Source organism: Alligator mississippiensis, chromosome 4 (assembly GCF_030867095.1).
Source record: "Alligator mississippiensis isolate rAllMis1 chromosome 4, rAllMis1, whole genome shotgun sequence".
NCBI lineage: Eukaryota > Metazoa > Chordata > Crocodylia > Alligatoridae > Alligator > Alligator mississippiensis.
The window spans coordinates 117,769,079-117,795,511 of NC_081827.1; the positions used below are offsets into that span (position 1 = coordinate 117,769,079).

The following is a 26,433-nucleotide window of genomic DNA, read 5'->3' on the forward strand; positions in this document are numbered from 1 at the left end:
GGTAGGTTTTTGCAAGGTATTGTATACATGTACAGATGAGTTGACTCAGCTGTTGGCATTAATATTTTTGGCAGTTATCTGCCCTTAAATCCATGTGATCAACACCCATTAACATCAACAGGTGTAGGTGAGAGTGTCTGAGTGCAAAATCAGGCTCCTAGTTCTCAATGCTGCACCATCCTTTGTTGTGTTTAATAGTGTGGCAGCCATTGCAAGGTCCAGCCCCTCTCTTGTCGCAGGGGCTCTTACAGTGCAGAAAAATTGTGCTGTCATGGAGATTTCCTGCACACTCCTGAACTGCTGAACAACCTTTCTCAACCATCTGTGCCATCTCTGTAGTGTCCACTGCACTGTGTGAGGATGAGTTGCATCACCTTTCCTATGTCATTGTTTAGCCATTTCCAATCTCAAGCGGCCAGTTTATTTTCTGTGATTACAAATGAGAAAGGAATTGTATGAAAGCAGAGTCCTAATGAGGCTTATTTCATTGTATTTAATCTTAAATTGCACTCATGCCTGCAAAGTTTAACTCATGAATCATCCTTATTCAAGGGGTAGTTGCATTGATTTTGATGCAGTGGACAGGCTGTGTTTTGCAGCAGTGCTCCGTGTGCCGCAGAGCAACCTCGGGTTTTTTAATGAGATGATAATGCACATAGTTCTTGAAAAAAAGTGGTGTTCCATTGTACAAGTTATGGGGAGCACACGTGAAAATTTACATGGCCACTGCCCAAAAAGGTTTAAGATATAAGAAAAATCATTTGGTTTATTCCAAACATTTTTTGCATCTTTTGTGTAGATGTGCTTTGTTGTCTGCACCATTAATAGAGCAATAGGAGTAACTTGGATTGTTGGGGGTGGGGGAAGAACTGCACTGAATCTTATCCAAATAGTATCCAGGCACTGAATCTTATCCAAATAGTAAGCAGGTATATGTTCCTCTCAGTCTTTTCCTTATGTTATCCCCCTGTTGACATCTCCACCGCTTCTGATGGTCATGTCAACCTTAACATGAGCTGTTAAGATCAGACTTTGATTCTGAATGGCTGAATATTGCATTCTACTTTCTCATTTATGGTCATATAAACTACGACCTGAAGTCTTGTGTTCAGTTTCTCTCAAGTGAGTCGAGTTTGCCAATATTAAAACAGTCCAAGAATGTTCAACTTAGTGGCCTTCTCATCCCATGTGTAAGATTTAGCTAGCACTCAATGGCAAGTATTTGAACTGAAACTAGGAAGCCAGAAAGATTTTTTTTTTTTTTTTTTTTTTTTTTTTTTGTTCATTTGTTTGAAGTGTTCATAAGCTTAAGGTGTTTCAGTGACTCAGGATCATGCAGTGCCGGGAGTTTTCTGGTGATGCCAGCTTCCTGAATGGTTGCTAGAAATGTGTGATCATGAGTGTGCCTGACTCTCCCTGGTATTGCCAAAATTTCAACAAGGTGGGGAGCAGTGAAGCAAATAAGATCATTTACTCAATCTTAAACGTTTTTGAGCCTCCTAGTCATCTTCCAGAGAAATTATTGACACATGACTACCCATGTTTGAGCCAAATTTTGTTTCTTGGGTTTTCAGAACAAATGTTTATAGCAAGAGAAGGAAAAAATGGAGAGTTCATAAGAATGAGAAGAAGAAAATGGTAAAAATTTAAATAGGTTCTTAGGTTTACTGGACCAGCTGCTTGTCAGTGGGTCTTTTCTAAATCAGCTTCTTCAAAATCAGCTAGGACCTTCTATATTGCCTTGGCTCGTGCAGCCATGCTTTATCAGGTATGGTAACTGATATAAACAGCTGGCATATCTTTATTTATTTTACTTCATTTTTTGGTGGAAAGAATATAAACCATGTGAAAATGTTAGGCTCAGGCACAGTACAGCCAGGCCAAAGTGTTCACCCTCTTTCTGCTTTAAATTTTTTTTTTTTTCCCCCCAGAGTCAAACCTAATTTATGCATGTTCCTTCCTGAGTAATTTATCCCTTATGTCTGTTTCCTCCTCTTATAATCATTTTTGTCAAAGTGCCCGAGTTATTCCTTTTTCTCCTGGAATTTTAGATTGCTACCCATGTTTTATCACTCAGTACTTTCCTCCTAGACAAATTATCTTACATTTGTTAACTGTGTTTTAATGTATAAAGACATCTGCTGGTGAATCCCGTAAAAGATGCAAATCCTTTAGCAGATTATTTGTTGGCCGGGGGTTATATATCCTACCAGCCTTATGCTTTTTATAGATCTCCAAACAAATGATGACTCAGTTATGATGACTTATTGAGAAACTGGAGACCTGTTAGTATTACAGCAGCCACATGTCCCCAGGTGGATGGGGCTGACTATGCTCCACCCACTTCCATCCACCAGTACACTCCTAACTTGGAAGCTCTCCAGTGAGAGATTTGCTTTCTAATACAAATGGCTACAAAATCTACAACCAAATTTCAGTTTTGTTTCCTGATAAAATTTGAGAGTATTTGAACTTTGATTTAGACATGTCTAGTCTTAATTACTTTTAGTGTTGACGTTTTAATCATACTTAATAATTGTGGACAAATTAGAGAGAGTCCAGTGGAGGGCAACAAAAATGGTTAGGGGCTGGGGCACATGACTTTGAGGAGAGGTTGAGAGAACTGGGCTTATTTAGTCTGCAGAAGAGAAGACTGAGTGGGAATTTATTAGCAGCCTTTAACTACCTGAAGGGTGGTACCAAAGAGAATGGAGCTGGACTGTTCTCAGTGGTGACAGATGACAGAACAAGGAGCAACTGTCTCAAGTTGCAGCAAGATAAGATTAGGTTAGATATTAGGGAAAACTTTCTAACTAGAAGGGTAGTAAACACTGAAACAGGTTACCCAGAGAGGTGGTGGAGTTTTCATCCTTGCAGGGTTTTTAAGACATGGCTAGATAAAGCCTTGGCTGGCATGATCTAGTTGGGGATGGTCCTGCTTTGAGCTGGGGGTTGGACTAGATGACCTCCTGAGGTCTCTCCAACCTTCATTTTCTATGATTCTATTCTATGATTTTAGCCCTTAATGGGCCAAACTTGCCACTTTTTTTTATCCTGTACAACTCCATTAAAATCAGCAAAGAATTTAGCCTACAGGATCTAGTTCTCTCTAATCTTGCCCTTCATCAGTAGGTCTCTGTGTCACCCATGTGACAGTTGATTTAATGAGCAAAGAGAAACTCCACAATCAATAAAAAGTTAGCATTAATGTATTTCAGCAAGAATATATAAAATGTACAAATTTCATGCGACTTGTATACAACTTCAGAAAGGTACCCAGAGAGTAAATATTAAATGGAGGATTATCCTTTCCTGTGACAAATGGATTCTAGCAAGACATTTAACTATGGATCTTTTCATCTAAATGTACTAGGGTGACCTAATAGGAAAAAAGGATGTTGCTTATTGCATCAGTTAGTCTTACTGATTTGAGGCCTATAAGTAATGTTGCAAAGCAAAAGAATCAGATTTATAAAATCACAAGGAGCACCTTTTACTCCAGCAGAGAACACTAAACCAGTGAATGGATCCAAACCAGTTGAATGGATCCAAACCTAATGTTTGCTGGCATACAGGCAACAATGCCACTTCAGTATCAAGTGGCAGAAGATGTCATATTTCACTCCTCTCTTCAACCTCAGTTTTTACTTTCTATTTTCCTTTGGCCACAAGCAACCTCAAAGGGTCTCACAGGCAATTTGCTTCCTTCAAGCCATGGGTTGAAGCCCATTGCACTTGAATGCTCTGAGGAAGAGACTGTTTCATTCAGGTACTAAATATAGCCAAACACACACTTTCTCAAGAATTAAGAGCAGTTCTGTTTAGCTCAGTGTGGCTATCTGTTTTCAAAGATCCAGCCTTTGCACCATTAAATTTGACTTGCAACAATTTGAGTCCTTTAAGAAGAAAAACCTTTCTGTGTGCAGATGGTAGCACAGCAAAGATCACAATTTGTCATCTAGATAGTCCCTTAATATCTTGTCCACTTGAGTAGTAATGTCTGTGATACAAAATTAATATGTATTATTGAAGTTTTCATATGCTATTTTATGACACAAAGAAAGTAACGGTAATTATCTAAAGAAAAGAAATATCAGTACTGGGCTCTGGTCATATACCAACTGGAATTTCCAAGGACATTACACACAATGCAGCAGAACAGGATGAGGAAACATGTTAGTTACTCATCAGCAGGTCCTCCTAAAGTTATTTACTTGTGAGGGTGCTGGCTTACTGATCTCCCTCCCAAAGAGCATCTTTATTTCTGTTTGCTTATATATAGATATATCTATATATAAGCGAACAGAAACTAGAGAGAGAGAGAGAGAGAGAGAAAGTGTCAAGAAATAACCCCATCTAAGTAACTGGGCAGTAAAAGGAGCCTCTTCCCAATAGATGCCAAAAGTTCAGAAGAGCATTACTACAATGTGATTGTTTTGTGGCCTGTGACTGTTAGAGAACACTCAAGATGTCCACCCTGACTCTCACACAAAGACTAAAATTCATGGTCCGCTTTGGATTTTCTGATGGATTTTGCTTATTGACAGTAGAATCAGTCCCCCTCCCCCTTGGCAATATAGTTGTCTGTGTCTTTGTGACCCTGCACGCCACATTTCGAAGCAGTCCTGGCTACAAGATGTCTGTTGTACTAAGCATGATGATGACAGTTCCCCTGAGATAGTGGATGGATCTGTCCAATAAACAAAGGACTACTGGTCGTCCTTTGGCTCCCATCAGTGACTATTGTGATGGGTGTCTCCCAGGTTAGTTTGGCAGTCAATATCAGTGACCTTCAGGTTCCAGGTGTCTGGATGCTCCAGAAAGTGAAACTTCATGTCAGTATGTCAGAAAGACATGGAGAGCACGTTAAGCTTTCCTACATTCCATGTGCAGGTGTCATGTTTAGATTATGACAGACAACACCACTATTATTCTTTTATGTCAATAAAAAGGGTATTCTGAGATCCTCCCCATTAAGCAGGGAAGCAGTCTGCCTGTAGCAGTGGTGCATTTGTCACCAAATGCCCTTGTTGGCAGGTTACCTTCTAGAGTGTAAAATTGAATTGTCTCAGCAAAGTCATAGACCTTTGTCATGAATGGAATATAAAAGACTCAGTTCTCCTCCTGCAGTTAGAGCTCATTCTAACAGAGCCCAGGCAACTTCATGACCTTGTTTTGCACCGTCTCCATAGCTCCCTGATAACTGCAGGGTGGCCTCCCAGAATTTCATTCACGTCTTCACCAAACATTTGGTAACTAGAAGTCCAAGTCTCCAGGCAGTGGCTGCATACATTTAGGGAGCTCTGAGACCCAGCTCCAGGTATGCTGGTTCTTCTTTGGAGTCACCAACAGTGAGGTTGCATACATGGATGATCATGCAAAAGACAAAGAAAAACTACCCAGGGGATGTCAAGTTCGAACGGTCATAAACTTCTTCAGGACCATTTCAGGTTGGACATAAGGAAGAACTTCTTTACAGTCTGAGCCCCCAAGGTCTGGAATAGACTGTCACCGGAGGTGTTTCAAGCACCTACTTTGAACACCTTCAAGAGAAATTTGGATGTTTATCTTGCTGGGGTCCTATGACCCCTGCTGACTTCCTACCCCTGGGGCAGGGGGCTGGTGATCTGAGGTCCCTTCCAGCCCTAATGTCTACGAAGCCTATGAAATCTACTAGTACCTGGAGTACTTCGAGATGTGTTGTCCTTATGCACATCCACATGCTGCCCTCCTTCCCCTCTTCTTAGGAGTTGCATACACTTCAGGATTCTGTGGTTGGAAGGAAACTGAGGAGTAGGAAACGGGCACTACCTTTAGCAGGGAGGCAGGGCTATGGTTCTCCTGATATGGATTGGTGAGGCAGTTAAGTGCTTGAAGAGCATGTGTACCCACAGTGAGAACGTGGATATGGACAACAAATCTCTTTTTCTGCTGCTTTTCTGCACTGTATATTCTTTATTTCATCAAATATCAGGCTAAGCTCCTGTTCAGCTAGTCCTCTAAAGATGTTTTGGAGTTTAGCTCAAATTTTGTTACATGCTTTCATACACAAGAAAGCAAAACAGCAGCAACGGAGGTTGTACCAGTACCAATAAGCTTGTAGTGTATATTCCTAATAGCCCCTCAGAAAGATCTTTTTCTAATTTACTGAGATGTGTTACCAATAAATTCTGTGATCCCTTCCCAAAAAAAACCCCAAACCTCCATAATGTAATCATCCCAAGATGCACATTTACATCTGCAAGAAAGTTGTCTGGATTTGTTAAATTATTCACTTTTACATTTTATGAACCTCTGCACATATGATGTTTTGGAGAGTTACTGCTTCAAAAGAAGGATGCTTACTAGAGCTTAGCCCAAATAAAAAATATCTACTATGTAGCAAAGATATACACTTGTTGACTGACTAGCCACAGGGGCTGAAGTGCTTTCACCTTAGTGAGCTAAGATTGAGAGAGAGAAGCATATAAAAGTAATACTTTGATGCAGGCCCTTGGAGTTCCAGCAACAAATACTTTAGTAAGCTTTAGAAAGTTTCTAACCCCAAATTCCTTAGGTGTCTATCTAAAACTTAGGTTTCTCAGAATCCAGATCCAGGCTTTGTACTGAGCCCATCTCTATTACTATACAATGTTCTGAATGCAAACTTTGACTGTAAACAGTTCTCTCCCCTCCCCACCCCTCTGCCCCCCCAATAAAATGCCCAGTTTTTTCAAATAAAGAAAAGCATTCAGTCATCATTCAGAACTATGTATATGCTGCATTTGGACTTATGAAAGAAAGCTTTTTTATTATTGCATGAGTTCAGACATTTCATAACTATATTTCTTAACTGTATTTTTAAGTAACTCAAGTTTGGCTTTGCTGGTGCTTATCACATCTTCAAAACAAATAGCTCAGTTCAGCTCTTACTCCATGTGCTTCAGTGAAAAGAAATTAAAAATGGAAATTAAAAACTAAATCATGTCACTAAGTGACGATGCAACCATAGAACCACAGGGCCAGATTTTTTTTTTGATTTTTTTTGGGGGGGGGGGGAGGATCCACATGGATGTGCAGGGGAGAAACCACAAAATCTTCTTGTTTTGAGCCTGTGTAGATTAGACGGCACAGACTGTAGCACCCTCAGAATTGTCATGACAAACATAATGAGTGGGAAGTCCATAATGAATCCTGAAAAGGGATCCTGGAAAACCTGCCTGAGGTATGTAGCACACATCTAGGAAAGCCTGCTAAGATTGTAACTATCTGTACCCTCTCCCCAGTCTAGGGGAGTGCACATTAATGATACTATAGGCCTTATTTAAGGTATCCCTCAAATTTACTTATAGCATTCACCCTGTGGTCTTGCCTGAAATGGTGGTCTTCTCATGGTAAGCAGCAGGCACTTGGCTCCTGTATTCCACCCCTTAGCTGACTGCATTTTATTGATGCTGTTTTATTTGCAAAGTGAAAGGGAAGACCCTTTAGGTTGAAAGAGTATTTAAGGATAGCAATCATATTTGTACCATATCCTCTGCTCAATCGAGAAATTATTAGGCACTTTAAATGGCTTGAAGAACAGCCTAGCCCATAGGGACTGCCTTAGGTGCTGGGTCTGAAGAGAGAATAGATAGCTTTAGCCATTAAGCAACTGAAGAATGAATCTGGCACCTGAGTCTCATGAACTGGGAAGTTCATAAAACGGAGGCTAAGGCTTCCCAGGGGACAGAGAGATGGTTTTGAGAAGGTAAAATCAAAGATTTCTTCCTAATGAGTGGGGAGGAGGAGGCTTGAGTACTAGAGGAAGGACCAGGGTGCTCTTTCTCTTTTTTCTTTCTGTCTCCCTTTTGTCCTGACTCAGATTAAAAAGGAATGAATGGTGACCCTGCCAAGGGGAATCTTTGTTTGGTTTGTTTTACTTGGGTCACGCTGACAAAAGGAAACAGCGAAAGATTGCCTCCCAAAAGGAAAACAGCCAGAAGAAGGAGCTGGCTTATGTTATGGGTTTTTGCTTTTGATTTGCTGCTCCATCCTGGCTTAAAATGAAGGGGCAATGGCTATTGTTACAAGAGTATAAAAATATAAAATGATTATATTCACATGTGCATGCACACAGTTATACATATGTATTTTGGTGCGTGGCTTTCAATTTCAAAAGTCAGCTAAGAAGCTTAAAAAACATGAACAAATGATAACATTGGAACAGGTGAACCCAAACAGTCTTTGTTTGCCAACATTTGCATTATTTTTAAAAGCCCCATGTTTAAACTCCATTACTAATCTTGCAACAACCAATAGATTATATCTTGAAAAACATCCCTCTCTGGCTTTTCTTTGTTTTCTGCACTGTAAGCCAGTTTGTGAGCCTACAGTTCTATTTTACCTTCTGTTCCAAGACTTTAACCATTAATCTCTGAAGTGGTACCTCATCAAGTGCCTTTTGAAGGCCTAAATAGACTATAGCCAGCAAATTTCTCTTATCCATCATAGTGCTAATATCTTCACTCGGCAGGTTAGTTAAGCATGACCTCCATAGCTTGAATCCTTGCTGTTAAGCTATGCTTAATCAATCTGTGCTGTTCCAGTTGCCATGCTGTTGAGGAAAGTTTCCTCACAAGCCATTTTAAATGCCCTTTATCTCAAGTGTCTTGCCTTGTGTCTTGACCATTTTTGATGCATCCTATCATTTCAATCCTCCTCTGAAATCTTTATGAAATCTGCTATGGTTTCTGCATATAGCAGTTGACGGCTTTACACTTTCTTAGCCCACTCTGTCTCTATTGACTGATGTAGCCACACCCTGTCATGTTGTTGACTGGGCAATTTCTCACATTGGAAATGGAAATATTTTGATGGCTTTCTGCACCTGTGTAATCAACAAGAGCTGAATTGTGATGGCAGGCCAAGCCTTGAACAAAGGATGGTTTGTAAACCGCACCATCTGGGAGTAGCCTCCAGAAGCATTCTGACTCAGATGCTGAGTCTAGTTCTTCTTGTTCCCAGGGGGTAGTGGTTTCCTGTTGAACGATCTTCTTTAACTATTGTGTTGTTTTTATAAGTATTTTTTTCTGTCATTTTAAGTCTCTCTGAGCCTTTGGGGGGAGGGTAGCACATTTAATCAATAAATAAATTATTATAAAGGATAATTGATATTGCTTATATTTTGTACAGTAACTTAGTTATGTATGGGAATGGGGTCAGAGGAGGAAAAGCCAAGCTTCTTTGTGTTTCCTCCACACCTCACTCCCTCGTCCCCATCTCCAAGCAGTACATGGTTGTATTTTTTTCCTACATGCCTGGACCCAAAAAGTGTTGAAATGAGAGTTATTAAATAAAGTAATGAAGGAGCTGTGTCGGGGAGTAGCACCTACTGGTTCTTTTAGCCGGAAATTTTTGGAGAGAAAAATAATCCTATACAATTATGTGATTAAAACAAGACCCCTCTACATCCAATAAATCATGTTATATTCCAAAATTGCAGGCAAATGAAACTACTAATGGGAGCTCCACTTGAAAAGACCTAAATGTTTCCCCTGAGACTACTATACTTCTAGCTTCCCTTGATACATTCCACAGGATGGCAATGTAAAGTAATATCTAGTTAATGGGTCTTAGTGCTGTCTCCCTAGCCATCCTACTGAGCATTCTGGTTTAGATCCAAAAAAGTACATAAGCAGGCAGATAACTTACAGCATGCAACTAGCCTGGTGGATTTCAGTGGAATTCCTCACATGCTTAATATAAAACACGTCAGGATATGTTTAATTGACCTGGGGCCAGAGTGTCCAGCACGTCGCAGGACTGAAGCCACAGTCCTCAAAGAAATATACATTATTCTACAACTGCTCCAAACTTTGCCATCCCACTGCCACTCACTCCATTTTGAAAAATATGGGGGTCCTTGACCCATAGAGGATTGCTCATGGCTCTTAGGAGGCAGCACACCACATTAGCTCCATCCCTCCCTTCCATGGGGACCAGGCCTCTTCTGCCTTCCCTTGTTTCTTCTCTCTCCATAGGGACCTTGTTCTGCCATGGAAAGGAATGATGTTCTCATATAATACATATTTGAAATCTTGTATCAGTGTAAATAAATCCTGTAATCTCTGAGCAAAGTGAATGTAGCTAATGTGTTTCACTTACTGAAACATTTATGGGCTCAATTTCAGCCAACAGCTTGCATCCAAGCTGTTATTTTAAAGGTGAATGGAAGTGCTTTTTAAAAACATATCAAAGGCTGTTTAAGAATTTAAATTATTAATGGTATACAGAGTAGGCTAAAAACTTAAGAACAAACTCTCCCTCCCCCCACCTTTCCTAATCTCTGCCTGCTTCACCCACCCATCCATCCTTGAGGGTTCTTCACATGGCAGGCCATGTTCCTTCCTGTCAGGAAAGTGTCTTGCACATTATGGGAATGGGCATTATCAAACATTATATTTTGAAAACAATTGATTTTCATATTTACTTGCCAGGGCCTGAATGCAGGGCTCTGTGTAGCTCCTGAATTAGAGGATGGTTGACTGTGACATCATTAACCCCTGTAAAGTACTGTGAAGAATGCAGCTCCCCCCATTCTGCTGTTGGGTGTACACGGTTATAAGCTGGCGCCTCTGCCTGCATAAGTTGTCTGTCTGGTGACCCCTTGCAGAGCGAGTCAGAGGAGGTCTGTTTTCCTTGTATTTGGCTACTTGAGCTGAGAAAAATAACGGTAACTCACCAGTGATGACCCCACTGCAGCAATGACTACAATGCCAGTAGCATAGTGATATGTGTTTGTACAGAATTTGTTTTCCCCTTGCAAATGGCATTTGGCACATTTTCTGAGCTAACACCTGAAAAGTTACAACATTATTAGCAATTAAAAACTTTCAGAACCTCTTGGAATAATTAATGGAAATGTGTATACAACTTATTAATTAGTTAAATCATTTGGATTTGAAACAACTGTCCTAATGGGATACTGCAAAGTGCACACATTAATTCATGATAACATTATTCAATAGAGTTTCTGTTCTTTTCTTCAGGATTGGTTTATTATCCAAAATAAACCTTTTCTAATTAACCTAGCAGAAGCCCCCATAAATCTCCTGGTGGTTCAAGTTTTCTCTGGATGTCTAAACCCCTTGCCATCTCTCGTTTATGGTGATGAAAGCTTTGATTTGTACAAGCACTATTTTGCTAATACAAGGGGCAGTGGCTTGAACTGACATTGTTTTCCCTGGACATCTGTAGTACACTCAAGTACTTAAATGGAGTGGTTGATAATGAATATACATTTGTATATTTAAAAAGAGAGTTTTTGGTTCATTGTCAGTGTGGCAGTGTACTGTGTGTGCCTGCCACTTTAAGGGCCTGGAGCTGGCAGCCTCCAGGTGCCTGATTAGGGCAGTCATTTTAGAGAGAAGGGCTGCCTTTATAAGCAGGGCAGTTTGGCTGCTGGAGGCCAGGCAGCAACATCGCCTGGCTGAAGGGCTGCTGTGAACGACCCAGAGGTAAGGGGGAGCTGCAAGGGGATGGCAAGGAGGCTTCTGGTCCTGGGCATGACCTGAAACTGCACCCTGCCGGGAGTGGGTGGTCTGGTGGGGCTCTCAGTGGCGCGGGAGCCCCCAGGAAATGCCAGGCCAGTGATCACCCCGGTGAAAGGCGGGTCGGGGCGCTTTAACCCCTAGCTCCCGCCACTGGGTGGGTAACCCCATGAGTTGTGGAGGGGCCCAGAGGGCAGACCCTGAGAGAGAGAGAGAGGGGCTTGAGACCCGACCCGACAAGATAGTACCCTCGACTGGCCCAGGCTGGGGCCAGGACCAGAGAGGGTCAAAAGGGCCAGGGGCCCACCGTGAGGGACGCCCAAGAGCCAGGGGCCTGGGGTTCCGACTGGCCTGGAGGTGGGCCAGGGCCAGTTAGCAGAAGGTCCCGGGGGGACCACACCCGAGAGGGGAAAATGGCTTCGGGGGGGCTAGTAGCCCGGATGAAGGCGGAGAGGCCGCCTGATCAGGAGGGATCATAGAGGGGTCCTGTTTGGACGATTCTGGGGCCCAGCGTGGGGGCCGGAAGAGAAATGAACACCATGATGCCATCTGCGAGGCTTGGGCTGCGGTATTAAGGGAGGTCGGAGCCGCAGAGCGGCCCCTGGCATCGGGGCATTACAGTGGGTAGCCTCTCGCTGTATTGACATCTTAAGTGAACTAATTATCATCAAAGGCGTGGCGGGCGAGACAAGCGGGCGGTTGCCCACCAGACGGGGGCGGGCCGTGGAGATCGGGCCCGGGAGGCCCCCTGTCACAGTCAGCATAGCTATCCTTAATAAATACCCCCTGAAATGCTTTGGAGAAATCCCATGATGAGTGTTGAATCAATTAATAATAGCTGATGCTAAATAATATGAAACCAGCTTCTCAGTATACTCAACCTCCTGGTTTTGATTTCACTGATTGATGTGGGTTCCAAAATCATGGGAAACTGAGGATTTCCTTTGGTTATATTCAGGTTTTTATACAGCTACAAGTGTTTGATCCATAGCTGAAGTTCCACAAAGTCTGGGGTTGTTAAGATTCAAGTCCATCTCCCCTCTAACTTTCTTTCTTCTGTGTAGGATTTTACATCATTGGGATAGAAAAGTTTGTTTTCATTTTAAAGTGAGACACTCAAAAATCATTTGGGGCTAAACTATCATCTGATGTACATTATTTTCTTCCTTAATATGGTTGCCCATCCAGTAGGTATTCCCCAGTGATTAAGCAGCACAACTGAACTAGGACATCTCCTTTTCTGATATAGGTGAACACCTGAGTGTAGCAGTACTTATTGTATTTCATTTAAGGACTGATAGATTAATCATAGAGTAAGGGGCTGTAACCACTTAAGTTGCGCCCTTTGAAAATGATCCAAGTACCATGACACTGGGTGTGTCTACACATGAATTTAAGCATGCTTAAATTTAGTTAGCATTAAGCTAATTCATATTAAGCATTTTTGGCAGGTGCCTATACATGCTGGGACTGCTGGGACTTGGGACTAAGTCCCAAGTCACTCCAGCCCTGCCATGTGCCCCTGTGGCCACCAGGGTGAGCTCTAGCCTCCAGGCACATGGCTGCCAGCACTTGGCAGCCATGCTGAAGGCAGAGCCAGCTGCCAGCACATGATAGCCATTTTGAAAGCACACCCTCTGCACTGTGACCTCTGGGCTGATGCTTCCTGTGTCAGAACTGCAGCATGTGCCTACCCTGCTCCTGCCGCAGCTGTGCTTCCCAGCCCCGACTGCCCCAGCTCCTGGCCCTGGCACCCAGGGACAGGGTACCCCACTCCTCAGGGCTGCCGCAGCTGTCCTATTCACCCACTGTGGTTTTGAGCACCTGACGCTCCACCACCTTGCGCCATCCAACTCCCATACCCAATCCAGCCACCTGCTGGATGACTGGTACATGACCTTCCAGGGCTGCTGCCAGCCATGATGACCACAGGCTCCAGGACACCCCTGCTTAGACTGCTGTTCCCCTCCTATCCCACCAGCCCTGCCACCTCTGGGCCTGCCACACCTGCCAGGACTGGTGGCAGTGCGTTGTGTGTTGTGCTGCAGGAATGGGGTGACAACCAATGGGTCAACACATTCTAGATGGCCACTTTTGAAGACCTGCTGTGCCAGCTCAGTCCCATCTGGAGTGCCAGGACATGGAGGTGTGCACAGCTATCCCTGGCAACATCCACCTGCTCCTCCACCCACACACCCTGTATCCCCATCCACCCCCCAGCACCACTCCAGGGCTCGCATGTTTTCTATGAAAACCTTTATTCCCTTCACAATCCCCTCCCCCTGACCTCCTCCCTCAACCAACAGAGCCCCCTCCACCACCTTCCCCACCTGCCAACAATAAAAAAAAAAAATCCTCTTCCCAAACTGACAACTATGTACAAGAGTCTCAGTCTTTCACTAAGTCCCAAAGTGGGGGGCTGTGTGGTGGGGGTGCCCAGGACGCAGAGCCTAGAAACAGGCAGCCAGCACCCTGGCCACAAACAGTTCCCCTGTGAGTCCAGGGGGTCACAGTAAACACTAGGGGCTCCTGCAAGCAGGCAGCAGTGGAGGCCCTCCAAGGCACAAGTGGGGGCCTGCTGCAGTGTGACAGGCAGGACCCAGGGACCCTGTGGGGCTGGGGGCCAGGCATAGGGGGGCCTGGACTCGCCAGTTGCTGCTGGAGTAGCTCCACACAGTGCTGGTCCAGGGCCTCCAGCTGAGCCCAGTGCTGCTGCTGTGCCTGGTCCCATACCTCCTCCTGGGCGATCTCCTGAGTAACATCTTCCTCCTGCCAGAGCAGCTCCCACACCTTGTGTGCCTGCTCGCATGCTGCCCAGTTCTCCACCACCACCAGCCACTGGAGCAGGAGGGTCTAGTCCCTGGTGCACTGATTAAGCAGCCAACGTGTCCAGGCAGCTCTAGTGGCAGGTGGCGGCAACCCTGATGCAGCACTCCCGCAGGGCCCTGCAGCCTCTCCTCTGTGTCCAGATGTTGGCCCTGCAGAGGCGAGAGACGGAAACCTTTTGTGCAATTTTGCAACGTTGCTGAGATAAGATGCCCAGCCTCAGATTAGAGGTCAGCTGTGCACAGGTTCCCAGGGACCATGGTAAGTTGTCTGGGTAGGGCTGGGCCCAGGCACCTGCTAGTCAAACCCCCCAGCCCTGTGTGCTCCCCTGGGGCCGGCAGGCCACTGGGTGCTGGCTGCAGGCATCCTGCCTCCCTTGCCCATTTGCCAGGGTGGGCCAAGCCAAACTCTTGGCAGCACCTGCTGCTGCAGCTCCAGACGCCACTCCCCACCCTCTCCCTGCAGGCCAGCTGCTCTGTTGCCCAGCCCATGGCAGCCAGACTTGGGGCATAAGGGTCTCTTGGACAGCTGTTCTGATGGGCGGGCTGTGCCTCCCCCCTCCCTACTGGGGGCCTCTCTTCCACCCTCCCCACTGGAGGCCTCTCTGGGGAGGCATCCTGGGACCAGCTGCCACTGCACCCCAAGCATGCCCCTACTGCGTGTGCCCTGAGTGGTGCGTGATGAACTGTTTGTGCAGGTGGAGGGCTGCCCAATCCACTATGCCTGCTGATGATGATCCTGCTCATGTCCCAAACACACCTGTTCTCTTGGTTCAGGACCCAGAGCTACACTGGTACGGAGGACAAGCCTGGCCCTGCCCCTGCTGCTAAGGAGGACATCACTGCAGGCATCGATACCTTCCTTGGTGTGAGAGGCCTGTGCCCACCCAGCTTCAGAGAGACAGGCTGCTCAATAAATTTTGAACTATGTCCCATCTCTCAGTGTGCTGTGCAGGGAAAACCTTGGGCCAGGGAAGGAAGTGCAGGCAGAGGTAGGAGCAGGGGCAGGGCCCTCCCCCAGTTCAGGACTTACCACCTGTCCAGGGCTGGTGAGGCTGGTGGCTCAGCGTGGGGCTCCCAGTCACCACCAATATCTGCCTGCACCCACTGCCTATGGCCTGTGGTATGTGGCAGGCCAACATGTGGCCAGGACCCCCCCCCTCCATAGGGGGCTAGTGGCTGGCGGTGGCATGGCCAGCCACTTCTCATGGCAGGGTGTAGGGCTGGGCTGTGGGTGAGACAGCTGCTGGGGAGGTGGGTGGTATGGGGCACTAAAGGTGCCAAAATGCAGGTCAACTCCTGCATGAAGGGCATGGTCTTTTGGGCACAAGTGGACCGATGATTGAATTCAATCATGGCCACTGTGCCTACAAGACCTTGACCTTCACATGGCACAGTGGCACTGTCTGAGACTGCCTCACACACATCCTGCTGGATATTGCCTCATAAATGTGGGTGTTGCACCCCTCCCCATGCAAACTGGACATCGGCCCTACCCCAGTGTGCCACAAGGTCACATACCTCCTCCTGAATCCCACTGGGGGCCTGGGTACTCTGCATGGGTGTGGGCATGCAGACAGAGCCAGGGCTTGACAGGGACAATGTTCTGGACATGCTCCCCATGTCATCTCTCTGGGCCTCCATGTGGCTGTTCTTGCAGTACCAGCCTTGGAGGACTACCAACAGCACCCAGAACAGGGGCATAGGCAGATACTGTAAGTTGCATGGCAGAGGTGTTTCATCACAGTGCCTGGAAAGAGACAGAGCTGGGGGTGAGGAGCATCAGGGAGCAGGTGCTGACCCTGCTACCATAGAGAGCAGGGCCAGCTGCCCTGGAGGGAATCTTAGGGCTGGGCAAGGGATGCAGCAGACTGCGTCCCTTTGCAACACTCACTTTCAGCCAAGGAGAAGCTCTGGCTAGGGGACAGGACAGCCAGAGGCTGCCTGGTCCCTGTCCAGGGGGGCACATGGGGCCTGGTGGATTCCTGCAGACAGCACTTTCAGGCTCTTTCAGGCTCCTTGTACTGTGCACCCCAAGGCACAAAATTGTTGGAGGCTTTTTATAGCCTGCAGCTAGGGGCTGTCAGAGAGCAGCTCAGCCCTGGAAGAGGAGAGATGGCCAACCAGGGGCCTGGGATTCTGGCTGTCCTCCTCATGGCTGGGCTGACCCAGCCCTAAAGTCCCTACGTTAATGCACATTAACGCATCTACACGTGCGTCAATGCGCTTTAACTAATCCCGCCTAAATGTTATACTTGCTTTATGATTTATATATGTAGATGCACGCCCTTAATGCACCTTAAATAAGGCTAATGTGCATTAAAATGCCCACATGTAGACATGCCCACTGACGGGCAACTCAAGTTACTCAGAGTAAGTGAACAATTCAATTGATCTGACAGCCGGCAACTTCTGTGGTCCTTAGTATTATGTGCTGGGTTGACTGAGAAGTAAATTAAAATCCTCAGCCTGCTCTGTCAATTGACAAGTGTGGGCATGTGTAGACGAAATGAGGGCCCTAATTGAAGAAGTGGGTTTTTAAAAACACCGCTTCAATCTAGGGCCCTTTTAACCCCTGTGTTGTGTACACAACCAAACTTATCTACCTGTCCCGCAGACAGGAGGGAGGGAAGGGCGAGCTGCCAGCAGGCAGAGTGGTTCCTGGGCTGGGGGGAGAGGGGGCAGCAGCATGGCAGCAACACCCGCCCGCAGGCACCCAGCATGGGCAGTCCTGGGGGGCACCGCAGCTACAGAGGGAAGCACCAGGCCCCCGTGCAGCTCAGGCAGACACATGTTACATGGGGGGGAAAAAAAAGATGTTGGGCAGAGCCTGCCTTCCTGGGCTTCTACGAGGCTGCCCGCATAGGCTTCTTGCAGAGCCCCTGAGCTGCACAAAGTGCGGTGCTTTACTCCATGGCTGTAGGACAGCAAACTAAAACTTCCCAAGTCATTTAAGGCACATTACACCACCAAATTTGCTACAGCAGCTGGAATCACTGCCTAGGCAAACTTTGCCACAAGGCCATATATGCCTTTACCATAGTCATACCAGAGGTTTTGGGCAAATGCAAAAATAGAGGCCACCTTTCCTGATTCCCAGTTCTAGACCTTAACCACATAATTAAGCTTTTTCCTATTGCAAAATTTTATTCTACACCTCACTTCCTGTTTCAAATGGGATGGGGAGGGCAGCTGGGGATACCCTTGCTGTAGAGAGAATCGCCAGATCTCAAATAGTGTAAAGCCATCATAGTCAGTTCTACTTCAAGAACCAGGGGCAGAGGGTTCATTTTTGGGCAGACTGAAATAGGGTGGGGCAGAGCCAAAGTGCTTGCTAGTACCTCTCCATGAATGAAGTTGCTTTTTGAGGATCATTCTAGTCAAGACAACATTAGATGACCTGTTGATTGCTTTCAGCTCTTCAAAACCTAAGAAGACCAAGGACCTGACAGTAGAAGTCTCAAGGCCCCTTCTCATGTTCTTTCTATAGCCATGTACAAACATTCATTTTCTCCTGAGAAAGTCACTGCTCTCCCAGGAGCAACCACAATTGTTCAGGACTTTTCTCCCAAAAGAAAACTGGCCACTCCAGGAGGAAAATAACTGAGGAACAACCAGGGTTCAGTAACTCCCAGAAGAATTTTTCCTGGAAGGGCAAATGTCTGTATATATTCTTTTCTGAGAGAAGCCACAGCATAATCCTCAAGCATCTCCAGATGATTTGCCCTTCTCCCCCATCCTCCTGTTCCTACCCCCTCCACCCCCACCCCCAAGAGGACAGTGCATCACTTACTGGACTCTGCTGTTCCAGCCAAGCAGGAAGCAGAATGTACCCTGTACACATTCCCACATTACACTGCAGGGAGACCCAGGCTGACTGAACTGTCTCAGTCAGCCAATTAAGGTTGCTCTGTACACTGCTTCTATCTGCCTCTGGACCTACAAAGCATGCTGAGGTTCCCCCTGGCTGCACAGAATCAGTACTGCAAGCTCTCTGCTCTTCAAGGACTTACCCAGAGATACCTAAACAGACATTTAATGCTAAGTTTTCTACCAGAAAACTAGTAGAAAAACCTGGGAGAGTTCTTTCAGATCATTTGAACGTGTGTATGCAGCCCATGTCATTCCTCCCTTGTGTATGCCCTGAAGAATACTTTATAGCTGGTTTTCAGGAAGCTACAGAAACAGTTATTGTGTTTCAGCCCAGAGGTGGTGACGTTTGGTAGATTAAATGATCCCTACAGTATTTTAGTTTGTAAGTCAGGTTGCTATGGCAAATGTGTAAAGCAGTCTGGGACTCTTTTTGATGAAAGGTGCTTTATAAATGTAAGTCTTTATATTATTGGGTTAACAAGTGCTGGGGGAGAGAGAGGTTTTATATGCTCATTAAAAATGAAGCATTTGTCTTCAATTTACAGTCTCCAATAGCTGATTAGTTTTGTTTTGTTCTTTTACTGATGATAGTGCTGTCTTCTGCTCTCATTTCAGGTCTCCAGGTGGTTTTAAATTCAATCATCAAGGCCATGGTTCCCTTGTTGCACATTGCCCTGCTGGTGCTGTTTGTCATAATTATCTATGCCATCATTGGGCTGGAGCTATTCATGGGGAAGATGCACAAGACCTGCTACCATGTGCATGGGGCATTAGCAGGTAAGGGACATGTTATGTGCAATGAAGCCTGATTCACTGTTGCCCTGCATTTTGTATTAACATTTCCACCAGTAGAAGGTAGGTATTAAATCCATTCTGATCTTTCAACATCCAGCTGGCACTGATTGTGCATCAGTGTAAGTGACAAAATATGGAGCAATTGTGAACTGGAGTGCAAGAATATGAGAAAAGGTACTTAGATGCTGCTTATTTACCAGATAGAACAAAGTGAAAACTACAGGGGTTTTGTTTAATGAAAACAGAGAAAACATGCTGCATTTGGTTAGTCAGTTTCACAATTTCCTTTTCCCTGTGTTGGGAAGGCCATGATTAGAAAGTCTTTGTATGTATAACTGTGTGTGTCCAAAAGGTAACAGACTGCGTGTGTTTGCTGGGGCAATTAGACTTATTGACAGACGTGGAGCCAGAAAGCATGTGTTTAGCCATAGAGCACTATAACAGGACTGACACCATGACGCCCCCTGGTGGCTATAACTCCTGCCTCACTTGGGCTCCTCAGATACCCTCCCTTTTCTCCCACCTGCCACGCCTTGATATGGTTATTGGTTCTTGAAAAGGGAGGCTGCTCAAGGGTCCTAGAGTGAGCCCTATTCCTTTTTCCTGCCAGTGGATCCTTCTCGACTCACTCTGGTCCACACACTCAGTGGGCCCTCCTGACCCATTCATGCCCCAAGAGCAGCTGTTGGGTTATGGTCTATTCATTGCTTCTGACCTCCCCTGTAACCATGTCCATACCTCACAGATGGTACCAATTAATTGTTTTAGTGGGTACTTGCCCGCAGTCCAATATCAGGCCTCCTCGGGCCTCAATGCCCTTGTTGATTCATAGATGTTAGGGTCGGAAGGGACCTCAATAGATCATCGAGTCTGACCCCCTGCATAGGCAGGAAATAGTGCTGGGTCTAGATGACCCCAGCTAGATGCATATCCAACCTCCTCTTGAAGACCCCCAGGGTAGGGGAGAGCACCACCTCCCTTGAAACTGGATGCTTATCTTGCTGGGATCCTATGACCCCAGCTGACTTCCTGCCCTTTGGGCAGGGGGCTGGACTCAATGATCTTCCGAGGTCCCTTCCAGTCCTAATGTCTATGAAATCTATGAAATCTTGGGAGCCCATTCCAGACCTTGGCCACTCTAACTGTGAAGAAGTTCTTCCTAATGTCCAGTCTAAATCTGCTCTCTGCTAGCTTGTGGCCATTATTTCTTGTAACCCCCGGGGGCGCCTTGGTGAATAAAACCTCACCAATTCCCTTCTGTGCCCCCGTGATGAACTTATAGGCAGCCACAAGGTTGCCTCTCAACCTTCTCTTGCAGAGGCTGAAAAGGTCCAGGTTCTCTAGTCTCTCCTCGTAGGGCTTGGCCTGCAAGCCCTTAACCATACGAGTGGCCCTTCTCTGGACCCTCTCCAGGTTATCCGCATCCCTCTTGAAGTGCAGTGCCCAGAATTGCATGCAGTACTCCAACTGCGGTCTGACCAGCGCCCAATAGAGGGGAAGTATCACCTCCTTGGATCTATTCGTCATGCATCTGCTGATGCACAATAAAGTGCCATTAGCTTTTCTGATGGCTTCGTCACACTGCCGACTCACGTTCATCTTGGAGTCCTAGTGGACTCCAAGATCCCTTTCCGCTTCCGTGCCACCCAGCAGGTCATTTCCTAGGCAGTAGGTATGCTGGACATTTTTCCTCCCTAGGTGCAGCACTTTGCATTTCTCCTTGTTAAATTGCATTCTGTTGTTTTCTGCCCACTTGTCCAACCTGTCCAGGTCTGCTTGCAGCTGTTCCCTGCCCTCCAGCATGTCCACTTCTCCCCACAGTTTTGTGTCATCCGCAAACTTGGACAGAGTACACTTCATTCCCTCGTCCAAGTCGCTGATGAAGACATTAAAGAGTATTGGTCCCAGGACCGAGCCCTGCAGGACCCCACTGCCCACACCCTTCCAGGTCGAAACCGACCCATCCACCAGGACTCTCTGGGTGCGACCCTCTAGCCAATTCGCCACCCACCGGCCTGTGTAGTCATCCAAGTCACAGCCTCTTAACTTGTTCACCAGTATGGGGTGGGATACCGTATCGAAGGCCTTCCTGAAGTCTAAGTATACAACATCTACCCCTACTCCTGTGTCCAGTTGAGGCCTCTGCCTTCTCAGCCTCCTCCCCTTTCCTCTAGCTGAGCCCTTTAGCCCAGGCACACAGTGCCAGTCATGGTCTTCACCCCTCTCAGGCTATGGGCCCCAGCCCTGGTCTCCACCCCTGTTGAGCTGTGGGCCCCTGACCTTCTTGGCCTCAGGCTGCCTCTCCTGTCTCTCCCACCTAGGCTTTGGCCCTCTCAGCCTCAGTCTGCTTTTGCCTCTGAGCCCAACCCTGACAGGGTACAAAACACTCTCAGGTACCCTGCCTCTGTCGAGGGTGGGCTGAAACCCTCTCCTGCCCTCTGGCACTATGGCAACCTCCTCCTCCCTGAAAGTCACAACCCAGTCCACCAGTAAGGCTCAAATGAAAATATAAGCAGACTGGCTATAACTAAAACTCTTAGCCCACTGGCTGTATAACAAAACCTACTCATCCTGGGTCCTAGTTCCCTACAAGCCCTCAACTCCTTCCTTGCAGTTCCCAGGTATGGCAGGATCTTAGTCAGTTACCCAGCTACAGCCATCTCACAGCAGAGCTATTCTTCCCATTGTCTGCGGAGCCAAACTGCCTGCCCTGGCTCAGGCCCTGGGTTTATATGTCTCCCAAGCCCTACCCCTTCCAGTCAGGTGGCTTCCCCAGCCACCCACAACAGGTTTACAATTAGAACCTGATGGCTAGCTCCTCATTAGCTTACATCTGCTACTCTGACTGCTTTAGCAGTGCCCTGGCTGCTTGAAGCAGGGATCTACCCTACTGTCCTATTGCAGAGCCTCTGGCTTTTCCCCTGGCTGCCTATTCCCCTGCAGCCAGCTCCTCAAGTACAGTGTTTCCCCGACCTGGGGAAACTCCCTATTGGTGCTTCTCTGCTTAAAGTAACAGGAACCTCTGACTGCCTGTTACAAGAATGCTTTGTCTAATTTAGAGATTTATATAGCACCAATCACTTCAGGGCTAAATAGCAGCCGAAGTACCCCTGTACGTTGAGCTCTGTGTTGTTTTAGTGGGATTTTCCTGGTTTAGAAGGATCCTCGAGTTAACCATCTGCAGATAATTCATTCTGAAACATAAGCATTCTTGTCTACGCTGAGGACAAAATCTTGGCTATATGAAGCTAGCTAAAGGCTAGCAATGCAGGCCAAACCAATGAAGACTGCAACCTGTGCCCTCCTCAGGGAAGTTCAAGGCTCTTATTCAACAGGAGACTTGTTCAATTGAATCAGGAGACCTGTTCAAAAATGCATTTCATACTCTGCTCCTGAGGAGAGGACCACGTGTTTGTTTATGTTGAAAGAAGTCTGGACATATTTCAGGCTGCTGTATCAAAAATATATCAGGGTTAGAGACTATCACAGACGAGCAAACAGTTAAGCAGAGGGCTCCCTACATACATAATATAAATAATATAGAGATAGCCAAAGGAAACCAGAGGGAAGAAAGAGAATTCATAGCCTAGAGGCATCTTTTTTGCATTTTCATTTTGCATTCCCTTTTACATTCCCTCTTCATTCTGTTTCCCCACATGATTCACCCACCACTCTCTAAGTCTTCATCTTCCCAGGGAAAGGAAAAAACTATCCATGTGGAGATTGACCTATTGGACAGTGAACCAAGGAGCACCATTCACAGATTCCGTCTGCAGATGCTGCACTTCATAGGGCATACTTATAGGCTTCACAGTGGCTTGGTCATGTCAGGGTGTGTTGACAAGAGCACAGCACTAGTGGCAATTTCTGGAGTCCTTATGCTTGCAGGGAACAAAGGCAAGCTGACTGCCTCAAGAGAGCCAGGTTTCAGGATGGTGACCAGGCAGCAAGATTATAGGTTCCCCCTTATAGAGACACTTGAATGGAAGAGAAAGGATGACAACTTATGTACAGTTATTTCCTAAGTGTGGCTTTCTCCATATATTGTAACTTTCATGGTATTGAAAAGTTAGTGAATTTACTGTAAGTGAAAGGGGCCTAAGAGCTAGCACTGGGGATAGAAGTCCTTCAATTCTTTAGAAAACAGGTAGAAGTCTTAGGAGAAACTGTGTCAGCTCTGCCTCATAGAGAGGAACTAAGTGATGTGGAGACATATCATCTAAGGATGAGAGTATATTTCACTCTTCATATGAATTCAGTCATTGGCCTTTCTCTTGAGATTACCAGTAAAGTTGGCAATTCTTGGCACATATACCATTGTTGTTTTATGGGGTTGCTTGACATGGACCAAGGCCTCCAGTTCATTTTACATAGATTAAAGCAGCAATAATATTGCAATAACTTTGTCACTAGTAAACTGAGTTGGATTTTACTCAGCACCAGAGAAATGAATGACTCCTGTATCCTATTACTTGTCCAGTCCCTAAATATATTTTAATTTTAATCTCCTGCTACAGCAGAGAAATTTCTAATCAAGGAGCATTACCATAAGGACTTCATTTTTATATCTCAGGATATGACTGTGGTTAGAAGTGCAGGTACTATGAAAGTAAAAAGGAGTTAATCAAAGGAATCTTTCCCACTAACTCCATCAGGACATGACTTCCAAATTAGTTCTATGGTTTGTTGCTCATTTGTCAAACCATCTGCTTTGTCTGACCTGAGCAGCAATGATTCTCTGTGAAGTGCTGGGTACTGATGACTCTGACCTAGTCCTGATCATATGCCAGCAACATACACAGAAGGAAAGTGCCAAAAGAGGTCTTTAGTTTCTGTCTTTCTATAAAAACAGCAAATTTCAATTGCTGGAAATTATACTAGTACTGTAATGACATGCCAAGTAGTTTTACAGTCGTTCAAAAATATACATGTTTTTGTTTAATTACTATAGATTACAATACCTGATTCTAGTCTTGGTATTCTGGTGTACTTTGGTATAAATGTGATCAAACTTTTTGGAAATCCATTGCATGAAATATATAGTAAAAATAAGCAAGCAAAATGAAGCCCCACATATCTGTTATAAATGAAGGGCCTGATTCTTCAGTCTTCATACAGGAAAAACCCCCTATCACTGTCAATGACAGCTTTGTCTGAATAAGGACAACCTGAGAGTACCCCTTTTGACCAACTGTGCTCATTACATATTAGCAGAAATGTGTGCAGTATCTAGTCTTAATATTTGTGTTCATTTACATGTATTAAAAATGTGTCTTCTGGACTTTTTGATGCACAAAAAAGTTAAAAATAGACCTGTTATAGAAATCCCTGCTTTTACAAAGGTCTTGATACCTCAAACCTGTATGACCTAGAGAGAAGAGTAATCAGAATATTAGGGCTGTGTGAAGCTTCAGTCTCTGATTCGATTCGGCAGAGATTTGGCCTGATTCGGTGGCCAAATCTCCAAATCTGAATCAAATCAGAGGACCCTTTAATCTCTCCGAATTGAATCAGAGTCCAACAAATCGATTCAGAGAGATTCAGAAATATTCGGCAATTTGGACATAGAGACAGCTTTAAATGTTTTTTCTACATACCTCTAGGTAGCAGGCAGCTTGTGAATGCAGCAGACCCGGAAGTGGACCAGGAGCACTTCCGGTCCACTTCCGGGTACACTGGGAGGTGAGCTAGGGGGCGCCCCGCGTTCCCTCAGCTCAGCAACTGGTGCCTCCTGGGTCGGGGGGGGGCATCTGGGGTCCCCCTGCGGCCAATCATTGATCCGGGGGGGTGGGGGGGGCAGCACTCTCCCCAGTGGACCCAGAAGTGGACCAGAAGTACTTCCAGTCAACTTCTGGGTTTGCCGCCGAGCACATGGAGGGCCCCCACCCTCCTGTGGGATGCTCCATGGACCCCAGCATTGCAGCATTCACAAGCCATACTGGTACCTTGAGGTATGTAGAAAAAACATTTAAAGCTGTGTCTATGTTCGAATCAGCATCAAATCTTCAGATTCGGATTTGGCTGAATCGAATCAGGGACAGTGATCCAAATCAACTAATTGAATCACTGGCCCTGATTTGGGCTGAATCTCAATCCAAATCAAATAGGGCCCACTTCGCACACCCCTACAGAATATAGTCTTGCAGCACTTCCAAGCACTACAGAATTGAAGATAAGATCCTGTGAAGCATCTAAGCTCAGAAAGGGAGAGTTGTAGAGGATCACACAGGAGTTCAACATTAGTCCAGCCTACCTTAATAGCTCCACAGGGCTGAAACAAGGCTCCTGCAGAGGTTAGGCTCTCCACAGGAAGAAAACTTCACTTAGAGCTGCTGTAGGGGGCATAAGTGGCCTTTCAAAGTTAATCCAGAATGCTGGTGAATTGGAGTATGGGAAATGATGCTTGCAAAATGCACTGCAGAGAGATCCAGTATAAGTATGTTGGTACGCTCTGTGGTGTTTAAGAGCACTATTCCTTGTGGATGCACATTACACAGGGCCTACCACAGTTTTGATTTGGCCATCCTCTAAAACCGTGGTTTTCAACCTGTGGTCTGTGGATCCCTGGAGACTATGCTAAGGGGTCTACAAAAGATAACCATGACCAATCTAAAGTATGTGAATACCACACTTACACTTCAAAGGGGTCTCCACCTCCATTCAAAATTTTTTAGGAGTCTACAAATAAAAAAAGGTTGAAAACCACTACTTTAAAACAAACCAAAAATCACATGTTGCTCATTTCAACCAATAGTTTTTGGTGTTGTCCTCAAATAGTTTGTCAGGTGCATTGCAAAAGTCTTGTCTCAAAAGCACATGCCCTTCATTTGTTTTCCTAGTGAACCAGGCAGTATTTAATTCTCTCTTTCTCTGTTTTTGTCTTCCTGTCATTTAAGATACACCTGCAGAAGAGGATCCTTCTCCTTGTGCTCCTCAGTCAGCACATGGACGGCAGTGTCAGAATGGCACAGAGTGCAGAGCTGGCTGGGAAGGCCCTAAGCATGGCATTACAAACTTTGACAATTTTGCTTTTGCCATGTTAACTGTGTTTCAGTGCATCACTATGGAAGGCTGGACAGATGTACTGTACTGGGTACGTATCCGAAAATGACCCATTCCAGGGACCACTAATGCTGTGTGGTCACCCTGAGAACATGGGTCTCTGCCTTGATGTTTTGGGGGTTTTTTTGCTAACTCACTATGATTAATTCCATGCAGCAAGGGTGCAATGGGATCTTTTACCTGACAGTATTAAAGAAAATGTAAATGTTGCTTTTCTATTAATATCAAAATATTTAAATTTTTAAAGATGGCAGATGGAATATTTGTTTACAGATATGTAATATACCTTTGTTGACCAGAATGCTATTGGATAGCCCTTCCAGTATGTGAAATGTCTCTCACAAATCCTGATTACTAATGTAATGTTA

At 45.6% G+C, this 26,433-nt stretch overlaps 1 protein-coding gene across 2 annotated transcripts in view; it reads left to right on the forward strand.

Annotated features, from left to right (window-relative positions):
- CACNA1C (calcium voltage-gated channel subunit alpha1 C) overlaps positions 1-26,433 on the forward strand; it is a 774,332-nt gene that overhangs the window by 529,999 nt on the left and 217,900 nt on the right. For both annotated transcript variants that reach the window (XM_059726516.1, XM_059726515.1), the window contains exons 6-7: positions 18,824-18,985; positions 25,900-26,096. In XM_059726516.1, coding sequence (XP_059582499.1) covers positions 18,824-18,985; positions 25,900-26,096 — 359 coding nt within the window. The remainder of the gene's footprint in view (positions 1-18,823; positions 18,986-25,899; positions 26,097-26,433) is intronic.